The 12,590-nt window shown below is 37.2% G+C and overlaps 1 protein-coding gene across 1 annotated transcript; it reads left to right on the top strand.

Moving 5' to 3' along the window:
* The first annotated feature begins 2,101 nt into the window (after positions 1-2,101).
* Positions 2,102-11,603, top strand: LOC130913564 (phospholipid phosphatase 1-like). Its single transcript, XM_057832253.1, has 7 exons — positions 2,102-2,419; positions 2,602-2,684; positions 6,097-6,248; positions 7,117-7,397; positions 8,054-8,111; positions 8,563-8,739; positions 9,775-11,603. The coding sequence occupies exons 1-7, from the start codon at positions 2,409-2,411 to the stop codon at positions 9,898-9,900; spliced, it is 888 nt and encodes a 295-aa protein (XP_057688236.1). The 5' UTR covers positions 2,102-2,408; the 3' UTR covers positions 9,901-11,603.
* Positions 11,604-12,590: the final 987 nt, after the last annotated feature.

Here is a 12,590-nt window from a genome sequence, read left to right as displayed (position 1 = left end):
GATGCAGACCCATGGAAATGTAGTCCAGTCAATACACACACACACAGTTAACAGCAACAAAACATTTTTATAAATTACTATCATGACAATTGTCGTTGACAAGATGTTATTCCCACTCAATTGTTATTATCATTCAATCTTCTAGATTGCACGCAAACAATAATTGAAATAAACTGACAAACGATGCAACCAGAATGTTTCCAAACGCAGCAGTTTAAAACTATATTTCCCATAATGCCTAGCGCGGCTTAGCTCACTGACATCTACCCTATTAGCGAGCACTGGTAGCCAAGGCAAAATCAAACATTGCTATTAATATTTACAATCATAGACAGCGCAACGATGCGACACAAAAAGGCATTTCACAAATCACATCAGTACAAAGCTTCGACAGAAGTCAACAGTTGCCGAAAAATAAGTTCAGCAAGTGTACATTCCGATAGCATATGAGCTCTTGTCGTGACGAAGGTTTGTTTGTGAATTAGAATTGACAGTTGACGCCATGATAAACACATTCTGTGACTGTGAACACATGCGCAAATTTGTATTCAAAGTAGAATAAAGGTATTTTCGTCATAATTACTTATTTGGGTACATGAGCACTGATTTACTGTATATATATTTTTTAATTATTAAATTTATTAGGATCATGGAAGCTTCCACTTGGGGAAAATATATACATACAGTATATCCTTTATATACATAATATAATAAAAATATACAGTACTGTGCAAAAGTTTTAGGCAGGTGTCCTGCCTAAAACTTTTGCACAGTACTGTACGTATTGATCGTAATAATAGTCTTAACAACTGGGCAGGCCCTCTGGGAACACGTCACAGGCAGCACAGTAGCGTAGTATTCTGTGCAAAGCGTCACTCAATTTCAACACACGCTAATTGGTCCCGTAAAACATAATGAAAACCGGACATTTTCATGAATCTATAAAACCCCGCCAGATGCCCTGGACAGGATGTGAAAAGTGGACATGTCCAGGCAAAAGAAGACGTTTGGTTGCTTGGTCGTTTGGTTGTGATTTTGTAGAGGAGTTCACTCTCATGTTATTTTTTAAACATACATCAATGACCTACAGATGTTTTAATTTCCTATGGCGGAAAACACTCAAGTGACTTGAAGTTCCGCCCTAAGACCCCCAATTTGGCCAAATTTCAAAATTGTCCTATATGCATGTGTGATTCATCATTGGAAAGCTTAAAATCTCAATTTTCTTGGGGAAGAAAAAATTTGAACAGGAGGGCATTTGAAAAAAAAAATTAAAGCACAACTCAAAACTAACTCGAGGTGAGAGCATGAGAGAGCATAATTAAAGACGCCACGATTTTAACGAGATATTATCACGTACTTATCTCTCTTCGATCCAAAAACTCCATGTTGTACATATCACCGAGTGTCAAGACACAGCTGTGAACGGCCACAGCTGAATTTTTATGGGTGAAACATGGTAATATAACATGGGTCGCGATGCAGAAATCGAAGACATCAAGGAGTGGGCGAGATTTTGTAGTTCATATATTTACCCTTTTAAATGTTTTTTTTTTTTTCAATTTTTCTTCGTTTGGATCGATTATTTATTTTCTCAAATAACGGAGACAATGCAACAGTAACAAAAATAAATAAATTAATTAATTAAATTAAGCGATAGTTATGAGGTAGATATCCATGAGTCATGACTTATTAAAAGACACCATTTTTTTCATTGTGGCGTAATTTGTTTAAAAGTTTAAAATATGCGTGAGAATATTTTTTTAAATCATTTTTTTAAACGAAATATACTAAATATAAATAGACATATATTAATGATTCTAAGCTAAAAAAAATTGACCACAAGTCATAAACCTCTTGTGTATTTACTGGCTATAACATTTCAGTAAACAGTAACAAGATTATGGGAAAAAACGGGTGGAATCCCCTCGAGGTGCAATCTAATCAAACAGTGCCGCGTTAGCACTTTTTCTAATGACACTAGTACAAGTCGGAATGAGTGACAGGCGTTAAGGGCGGCACCACGCGGTGGCGGTCGCCATCATCCGAGGGCCGATCTCACACCTGATTGGCTGTGCATACTTCCCATTTCTCAGTTCTATGCTGCCTTCAGGGTCTATCGACAAACCCAAAAATGTGCTGAATCTTTTTTCCGTCTCTTTGTTCGACGTTCCAATTTGATTTGGACACGGAACACTAATTTTTAACCGTTATATTTCTCTCACGTAGTATTTCTCACTAAGACAATCTTTTCTGCGGCTTTCAAATCCCGCGTAAGGACTAGCGGCCGTGAGTTACTGTTATCTCCCGGCTGAACGCGAAAGCACCATTAATCACAGCAGTAACCGGGTTCTTGCTTGGTTTCTGTGGTAGCACACCTGGAAGTTCTCGTCAAACGCGGCCGTGGAATGATGCTCCGGTATTACCTCGACGGACGTGAGGCTGTCCATTGGTGGACAAGTTAGCCGCGTCATTTTCCATTATTTAACCTCATTCCGCTCCTTGCATTTGGTCGGGTTACGGTACATGAAGCTAGTGTATTTTACAGTGTTTACAAAAGACTAACATAATCTGGTATTCTTTTTCTTAATTTTCTGGAAGTCATTTTTCACAAAAAGAAGACGCTATGTTTGAAGTTTCTGGAATCCCATACATCCTGTTGGACATTACTTGTCTCATTCTCGGTATGTATTATGTGATCCACTCTTTCATCTACCTTTTACTTGCTCTCTGTTTACACAGCAAAGAGTTTGAACTTGTCCAAACTACCATTTCCCCGGGTATATTATTCCTCAGGTACCTTTTATTAATGAGATTGGCGTTAAAGACGTGTAAATATACACACTGGGAACCTTGATGTGGGGAATATCAGGTAGGGAGATGGAAAAATTCCATCCAATGTGTGCGTATATGTGTGAGGTTTCCATGCCAAAGTCGTATTTTTAGTTCACTACTGTATTTGCTTTGTAATCATAAGAAACCCGCAGCACTAACAGAATGGATGCACTGACTCGGCATTATGCCTTCTGCATCCACCACAGTCAGTTTGGTTCCATGTGACTCATCAGTGTTATTGGTATGTTGTGGTGTTGACTGCTATCCACTCATGTCATCAAGTTTTCCAATCTGTCTTCACACGTTTTACTCAACCACAACTTAGCTACTCATTTAAAAGACATTTTCTGAATAAGCAACATTGTCTCATATGGTAAAACTTTAAAAGGCCTGCAGTACCATACCACTAAATTTCCTTGATTCTCCGTGTTGCAGTTGCGTATCTCTTAATGAAAGGCAACCCTTCAGGAATCAAATATAATTTAATGAAGTCATTTATTAAATAAAAGATTGTCTCCAGAGTCATGCTCTTGGGATAGTGTTTAGTGTTTCAATGTTTTCCTGAATTTGGCTTCTGGGAAATGCAGTGGCATTGTCATATAGCCTACGTACTGTAATGTTACAGTGGTATGAAAAAGTGTCTGAACCTTTTGGAGTTTCTCACATTTCTGCATAAAATCACCATCAAATGTGATCTGATCTTTGTCAAAATCACACGGATGAAAAAAACGGTGTCCGCTTTAACTAAAACCACCCAAATATTTATAGGTTTTCATATTTTAATGAGGATAGTGTGCAAACAATGATAGAAGAGGGAAAAATAAGTAAGTGAACCATCACATTTAATTTTCAGGCCCTGAGGCAGTAGAACAGCCCCAAATCACCATGCTTCACGGTGGGGATGAGGTGTTGATGTTGGTGAGCCGAAAAGTACGATACTTATTTTCACCCGTTCTGTCATTGTTTTCATACTATCCTCATTAAAATATGAAAACCTATAAATGTTTGGGTGGTTTTCGTTAAAGCAGACACTGTATTTTCATCTTTGTGGTTTTGACAAAGATCAGATCACATTTGATGGTGATTTTATGCAGCAATTTGAGAAAAGGTTCAAATACTTTTCCATACCTCCATATAAGCTGACATGCAAACCAGGCAAAACATTAGGTACACATGCACTGTAGTCTATGATACAGAACAAGAGTTGTCTGTAATGATCCTTTTACCTTCATTTTCCCTTTCCCCTAAAATCCTAAATGTATATATTATAGACATGAAAGAGTGTTTGTTGGTGTACATGGAAAGAATCAAGTGATCATGTTAAACTTATCCGTTCAAGCCAGCAAAACCTTTGCCCATGATACTTTGTTGTGATGCAAAAAAGCTGACGTTTTTACGGCAATTTCTAAAGGGGATGGAATTGGAAGTGGAAAACAGTTACAGAAAAGATGTACAGTATATGGGTATACATTAGGTACTGAAAATTCTATCGAGTAATCAGATAAAACATTTTTTTTTAGGTAAAGAGCAATTATAAATATACTTGAGAAAAAGACATTTCATCCAATATTTAACCATTTTCAGTCAATCAATGTCTTTATTTTCGATGTTTTCGATTTGATTTTCACAAAAAAAAACTTCTAGATCTTATTTAAAATATATATATATTTCTTACCTAAAAATTTAATTACGCTTGATAACACACATCACTTGAAAGCTACGTGTTTTTCCCCATGTGTTTCAATTGAATTTCCATTTGTATCAAGCTATTTAAGTTCTAGTTAAAAGTTTTAAGTTGGTCTAACCTGTAAGTACTGATAGGATTTTGAGTTTTTGCAGTGTTCAAAATAAATGTATGATACCTGTTGTATTGGAGCACATTAGCGACCAGTGCTACTTGGTGTTTTATTCAGCAATGACTACTAAACTAAAATAGAGAGTTAGCTTTATTATGTTTTAATTTTACACCCTCATCACTCTACAACGCTGTGTTCTTACAGATTAGATAAAAACTGTATGTAAGATACGTTACCAACGCATCAACAGTGCTCATAATCAATAGAAACCTAGCCCTCTGAAGGGCTAACGTTACGTAAGCGAGTGACAGTAACGTAATATTTATTTGCGCTGAGATGTTTACTGCTTAAAGATGGCGGCTGTTTACGAACGCTGCCCAGACGCGGCCGCGTCTGTCATTTTACATCTAGTCCTAATTGAATGCGATATCTATGAGACGCATTGGACACTACTTGCTACCACATTAGCATCATGCGGGCTAGTTTTTAGCAACGTCGGCGTAGTTTGTAGCGGCTGTCGGCTGCAGTAAGTTTTTAAAATGTTATTTTATTGCTTCTTCCTCTACGCATGTGACGTCAGCGCATTGCAATTGCTTCTTCCTCTACGCATGTGATTTCAGCGCGTTGTCCCGCATTAAAAGTAGTCCGGGCAAAACGTGATGCTCAGAGCTGGCAACGATTCCTCGAGGTGAATAAAATTACTCGGATCAGTTTTTAAACTCGAGTTACTCGAGTTGCTCGAGTATTCGTTTCAGCTCTACATTAGGTCCAAATATTTTACACTCGACTTTAAAGTCGGAACCACATCATGATTTAACTCGCCTTCAAGACTTGAACAAATCGTATGATAGTTTTCATAAAATATTCTTTTGTTGTACTAATCCTCATTTAAATATTTCATTCCGTTTGAGGCCACGCTCAGGTATTTTGACTTATTATTAAATTGATTTATTATGCTTGTGAAATGAAAGTGCAATTCAGTATAGTTTATGAAACCCATTTATTTTTTTTGTATTTGCATTTAATGCTCTTTTAAAAGTGCGATGTTGGCGCCAGTGGATGTGAAAGTCAAAATAAATGTCATAAACGCTCGTTTCTTTTACATCTAATATTATTCTACAAAAGATCAAATGTTTATCCCATTACTTGATTAATCGAACTAATTGATTGATAGATTACTTAAATGATCGATAACTGCAGCCCTAATCTGCGGTGCCACTTTGCATATCTGAGATTCTTTGTATTATTTACTCTTCCCAAACTATGCAAAATCAACAACATTTTTGCTACTTTGGCAAAAGCAGTCCAGGGAAGGTACTGTATATCAGATTCCTTAGCTGTGTTTGCAATAAGGTTTGTGCCTTTTTTTTTTTAAACACATACAAACCTTTACCACAGTAAATAGTTGTTTCTCAGTAAAAATGATTCACAGTCCAAGTTTGTGTCTCCTCCTTACCGCCACCAGTGGGACTTCCCTTCGTCATCCTCACTCCTCAGCACAGTCCGTTCAAGCGAGGCTTCTTCTGCGATGACGATTCCATCCGCTACCCCCTCAAAGAGGACACAATTTCCTACCAGCTCCTGGGGGGTGTCATGATCCCCTTCACGCTCATTGTTGTAAGGAAACAGAAGTTTACAATATTGTGAATTCATCTAGCAGATGCCATCAATCCTCCTCCTCTCTTTCTAGCTCAGGGTCAACAACCCATGCCTTTGAACCTTCTTGTGTGGCTCAGTTTTATATCAAATAAATGAATATTTGATAAAAATTTATTCTGCAATTTCAAAAAGAAACTTTCCTTTGGTAGCCAGATCAAGACAGATTGACAGTTGTGTGTGTTTGTTAACAGAACACTCACACAGGTCATGAATTCACCAACTATGTAAAGTCACAGTTGCCACTTGGAAAATGTACCAACAAGTTTTTACAGATTACACCATTCACAGGGGCAAGGACGTGGGTACACCTTCCTATGGCAACCATGACTTTACATAGTTGGTGAATTTATGACCTGCATGAGTTTTCAGTGAATAAAAGTGAGCATTTATTCTGCTTACTAAAACGAGTATTAACTCCTTTAGTAGATGAAATATTCACCACTATATATATATATGTACAGTACTGTGCAAACGTTTTAGCCAGGACACCTGCCTAAAACTTTTGCACAGTACTGTATACATATTTTTAAAAATTATTAAATTTATTAGGATCATGGAAGATTCCACTTGCGGAAAATATATACATACAGTATATCCTGTATGTACATAATATAATACAAATATACAGTACTGTGCAAAAGTTTTAGGCAGGACACCTGCCTAAAACTTTTGCACAGTACTGTATATATATATATATATATATAAAATATTGCTGACGCAATCATTTTAAATTGACTTGTGCGTGCAGTTCCCTGTGTTGTTATTACTGTGGGAACTAGCTCGAAATGGCTGTTTGAGTGTTAAAAGTTGCAAACCCCTATTCTAGATCATCTGTGGAGAGTGCCTTTCCATCTACCTGACCCACATTAAGAGCAAGATGCTCACCCACAAGTATGCAGTGTGCATCTACAAGGCCGTGGGCTGCTACTTGTTTGGGGCTGCGGCCAACCAGTCACTGACGGACATCGCCAAGTATTCCGTCGGACGTCTGCGGCCGCACTTTCTGGCCGTGTGCAAGCCGCAGTGGGATCGCATCAACTGCAAAGCTGGAAGATTTGTGGAAAATTTCACCTGTTCTGGCGAGCAATTTCTCGTGGATGAAGCTAGGTATAAATGTCACTTGCTCTGATGACCATTTGGTTTTGTACTAAGAGTGATGCAATTATAAAGAAAATAACCAAGAATAAAAAATAAGTAAATGTAATTTATTTAGATTTTATAAACATCAAATTTTCTGAAAATACCCCTCAACTGGTAATTTCGACACGAAACAGGAAGTTTTAAGCACTAAATTTCTGTCCGATTCTTGGTGGTATCCCTTGACAATTTTGACCAGTAAACCTCATGTTGGAATATTTACAATTTTTATTTAAAAAAAAAAAAAAAAGAAAAAGGCTACTGCAAGTATAATTTAAAGTACAGGTAGTTATTTTTTTATGTTAAATATCACACTAACATAAAGATAATTACTATTTTAACTGGACAAAATGAATTTTTAATTATAAAACAAAAAAATTTTTTTGTATTGGGTTTGTTTGGATGAAAAATGTAAGTGCCACTTGATTTGGAGATGAATGCTTTTGTTGGACAAAGAAGACAAAATATATCTTGTATTTTACAAAGGATTTGTATATTTAGGTAGAAATTGCAGTTGAAACTCTAAAAATAAAACATGATAAAAAATCTTAATACTTTACTGAAGCATTGTTGATTTTCATCAAAAATTCCAATCTAGCATTTTTAATTATTAAAATATTTTTCAGGCTGTCATTCTTTTCTGGCCATTCATCGTTCTCAATGTACTGCATGTTATTTCTGGTTGTAAGTACAATCTTTTTGATTTCTGCTCACATGTGACAGGAAAAAAAAATACTGCTCCAAACATGTTCCTTTTATTTTTTTCTTTCCTTCTTTTTCTTTTTATAATTTCTTCAACGTTCAATGTTAGATGGAGTTTTCGTCGTAATATGAATTTTGTGGCATCTAGTGAGCCAGACCAGTTTCTTTAGCGTGCCACTTCTTGTACTTGCTGACTGGTCTTTATTTCTTCTGTTGTGTGGTAAAATTGCCTAGTGAGCATGATTGCAGAGACGCAAAAACACACTTCCAATTCTACCAAGGAAGAAATGGCTAAGCGATTGTGCCATACTAACATTCAAGCTGGAATTTTATGACAACTAACAACAACTCTTATCTTAAAAGTACATTTGGAACTATACTATAATAAAATTGGGGAGATAATGAAATCTGAAATATTTTCTCCTGTTGGCAGCTGTACATCCAAGCCAGGCTTAAGGCCAAGTGGGCGAGGCTCCTGCGGCCCACTGTCCAGTTCTTCCTGTTCGCCACCGCTGTCTACGTTGGTCTGACCCGAGTGTCCGATTATAAGCACCACTGGAACGACGTGCTTGCCGGCCTCGTGAATGGTGGCGCTGTGGCCTTCTTTACTGTGAGTACCGCCCCTTTAGAGCTGTCAAGCGATTAAAATTGTAAATCGCGATTAATCCTATACGGTTCATAGTTAAGTCGCAATTAATTGCGTTTTGTTGTTGTTGATATTTTAAACCAAAAAAGATATTTCAAGTTTTAAGTACACTTATTAAAACAGGAGTGGACCAATTTGCTTACCTTACATAACTAAAAATAAATTCTGTAATTGCCGCGAAAGGCGGACCTGCACCATATTAAATCAGTTTTTGTTGATTTTTTTTTTTTTTTTTTAAGGATTTCCATTAGTTTGTCCAACCCCTGTAGATTAGGGATGTCCCGATCGAAAATTTTTGCGTTCGAGTCACCTGGTTTTGAGAATCTGCCGATACAGAGTCCCAACACAATACGGAAAAAAGTCTTTTTAAAATGTATTTATTTTTTATTTTAAAAGTTCCAAACATGTTACAGACCTGTACTGTTTACAGTACTTCCTTTTTCACTTTTTCCAGGAGTGTTGCGGAGTGTAAAACGTATATACTTTTGTTTCATTCGGCAATGCCATTGTATTACTAGATTATTTTGTTACTTTTTAGCCTGAAAAAAATATACATTTTTTAAAATTAAAAACCCGATCCTTTTCACCCGATTTCCATCCTGTGGAAAAACAGTGCGATCAACCCGATTTCTGATCACTTAAAAACGACCATAATGGGTCGTGCCAACGGGCCAGCCGCTTGTCACCACGCCTCAACCTGCCCCACTTTGGACATCAAAACCCAAAATTAAGTTTAGCCTGAAAATCAGGATTTCACTCCGACTCTATGTAAAGAAAGCGGAGGAGGTTGGGAAGGGCCATAATTGATTGCGCGTTAAAAAAATGAACAGCATCAAAGGGAATTTGCGTTAACACCATTATTAATGTGTTTAACTGCCAGCACTAGTTAGTACATAAGTAACAAATTACTAACTCAACCTTAACCCTTTTTAACACAAGTATCTGTACTTCTTAGATATCACTAGCATTATTTTGGGAATGACATAAGTCCTCCTGCAGGTGTTCTGCGTGTCCAACTTCTTCCAGCAGCCCATCAAGACGGGCGTGTCCCAGGAGGAAGGAGGCCAACACACCAGTTTACAGCACAGCCCACCCCACTCCAACCACTATGGCAGCACTGACTGAACCCTCCCATCACAGAACCCCCCTAACTGCAGGAGAGATTGAGTAGAGGGGCAGCATATGCACTTTACTGAGATACGAGAACATAAGATTAATGCTTGTTGTGACTGTGTTGCATACAAGGAGTAACTTTTTACAACAGTGCGCACTAGGTGGACATACAGCATGTGTCACAGACGAAAGAAATTCCATTTGCTGCAAATATAATGGGAGTCTTGTGCGCTCACTGCAAGCAGGCTTGTAAGGGAGAGCCTGGCACCTGTAAAAAACCTTCACTGTCCTTAAAGGAGGCGTACTGTACATTCACCACTCACAAAAAGTTGCAGCTATTTTGTTGAAGCTTCAGGATGAACGTACAATTCATTCTATTCTTTAACAAGGTAACTGTTAATTTTTTTTAGACTAAGATGATACATAACAATTGATTAACAAGGCTTCTAACAGCATGTTGTTAGAGGGAAGTGGCCACTGAGCTGATACTTTCTTAATGTCATCAGCAGGTTGCAACAGTGAGACCGGAATAGAGGTGGATGTATTTGTTAAAAAAAAAAAAAAAAAAACATCCTTCTTTCTTTTTAAATGGTTTCATGTCTTAATCTTGTTTTTGAACTTTCTTTCATAATTTAAAACAGTTTCGGGGTATCTTAATGCATGTAATGCTAGCCCAGGTATTTGTAAATTTTCCCCACAGAATCAGTTGCGGTAGTTACTCAAACATTTATATTAAAAACACCCATTAACAGCAATGAACATCCAGTCCAATTTAACTGGGAGGGTTGGCAGCAATTATCCTCTCATCCCGCTCCATTTAGTATGGATTTTATTAAAATGTCAAAAAGGACCTCCACTGTGTGGACAAGAAAAATGCAGCTCATGAGAAGCGAACACTGATAGCTGATGCATGTGTGTGTAACCATGGAACTCACTGTTAACCTATTAATTTCACACTTGATACATAGACAAGCATTCGTTGCCTATAGAAACCAGTCAGATTTTCTGATATGCTGACTTTAGTTTAGAACTAAGTCAGTGTATTTACAGATATTTTTCTATTCATCATTCATTGCCTTTGATTGTGGCTATGCTGCTTTGAAATGCTGTTAAAGGATGGATTGTCATGTGTTTTACTTCAGTTTTATAAAAACTTGTATTAGAAAAATATTCCCAATGAGGAATGACCAACCTTTTTAGTTGTCTTCCAAAGAACATATTTTATGTATAAATAAAATAATGAACCCGTTTAGTGTTAAATATTGCAAGCATATTTTGCTTAATTTATTTGTTTTATTTTTAAATCAATTTTTATACCTGGATTTAAGCCAGCCAGAAATGTCTCACATAGTTTTGAATTGCCCACATGTCATCGGTTCCTCTTCCTTGACGCTATGCTGTTGAAAATTTGAACAATAAAACAACCATTTTGCTACTATGTCATGAGAAGGGATGTTTTCTTTGTAATCATGTTGCATACGCTTGCAAGAGGTAGTATAATTTGTTTTCGTATAACAAGTATATAATATACTATATATTCATGTAGCTATAGTCAAGGCGTAGTGAATTTCTATTTCAAATTGTGTTAGTCATCTAGCAAATAAAATCACAGTAAAATGAACAACTTCTGGAATGTGCCATTGAAAACTGAGTGTTATGTTAGAAAAAATATTTACAGAGTAAAAGTCCCAACTAAGGTGAGTTATCCTGCCGGAAAATGCACTGAAACTTAATTTTTGAAATGCAAACACGCACCAAAAGCTTATGAGAAACCCGTAGAGCAGTGTTTGTTTCAATATGATTAACATGGAGCCATAGTTTTTTTTTTTTTGGGGGGGGGGGGGGGTTTACAAGACGGAACATTAGTAGTGTCTGTACAGTGTGTCATGAAGACAGTCATCTGTTAACTATGCAGCAAAGCTTGCAATAAAGCCTCAAGGGGACGGATGTTATGAAAACCAGTTGGCCAACACATGAAGGAAATGCTTGGCTGTTACTGCTGTTCACGTAGTAAGAGATGAAATCAAGATGATTCCATACCATTTGAGTAATTGCGATTATTTGGTTCACAAATAAATGTAAAATGTCTGACTTTTAGAGATAGAAAAATTAAATGCTGTTCCACAGGAGGTACACAATCATTTGTTATCATTAATAGACAGCAGAATGAGATCTTTTGCCAACAAGATGGGTTGAATATGTTACTTGTAAAGGCAATATTTGATCTGTAGTCTTGTGAATAGTGACTCATTTTAGAGGCAGTTCCAGACTAGAGTATATTCTTGTTACTCAAGTTTGAACAGACAAAACAAATTACTTGTACTTCCTCTGCCCAAGATGGACCCTCCCACCAAGTGTGATGACCATCCATGACATTGTCGCCGAATAAAGCAAGACTTTCAAACCGATTCGGACTTCTGATGGTGCCCTTTGACTACATGAAGGCCAAACATGCAGAGCGTTATGCTCTCATGCGGTGCGGCAGCCCTGTACTCAACTATCTGTTGGTCCAGCAGAACAGCTAATTAAATGTAAGAGCTGAATTGTTGAGGCATTTTACTAAGACAGTGCATTGTGTGCATGAAGGATCGTTGTGTGGGAATGTGCAGCTGTTTGGAGATCTCTCCTGGTGTCACAATTACTCTCATGACTGCATTGTACTCATTCTGCGCCACATGACTCACTTCATTTCTGTCTGTGAG

This window comes from Corythoichthys intestinalis, chromosome 3, assembly GCF_030265065.1.
Source record: "Corythoichthys intestinalis isolate RoL2023-P3 chromosome 3, ASM3026506v1, whole genome shotgun sequence".
Classification (NCBI taxonomy): domain Eukaryota; kingdom Metazoa; phylum Chordata; class Actinopteri; order Syngnathiformes; family Syngnathidae; genus Corythoichthys; species Corythoichthys intestinalis.
Note: the sequence above shows the minus strand (reverse complement) of the source record. Positions and strands in the feature narration are given on the sequence as shown.

Bases quoted from the DNA above. Each gene is read 5' to 3' on its own strand.
- LOC130913564 (XM_057832253.1), top strand. The intron at 2,685-6,096 runs GTATGTATTATG...TACCGCCACCAG, and splicing joins CATTACTTGTCTCATTCTCG to TGGGACTTCCCTTCGTCATC. The intron at 8,112-8,562 runs GTAAGTACAATC...TCCTGTTGGCAG, and splicing joins ACTGCATGTTATTTCTGGTT to CTGTACATCCAAGCCAGGCT.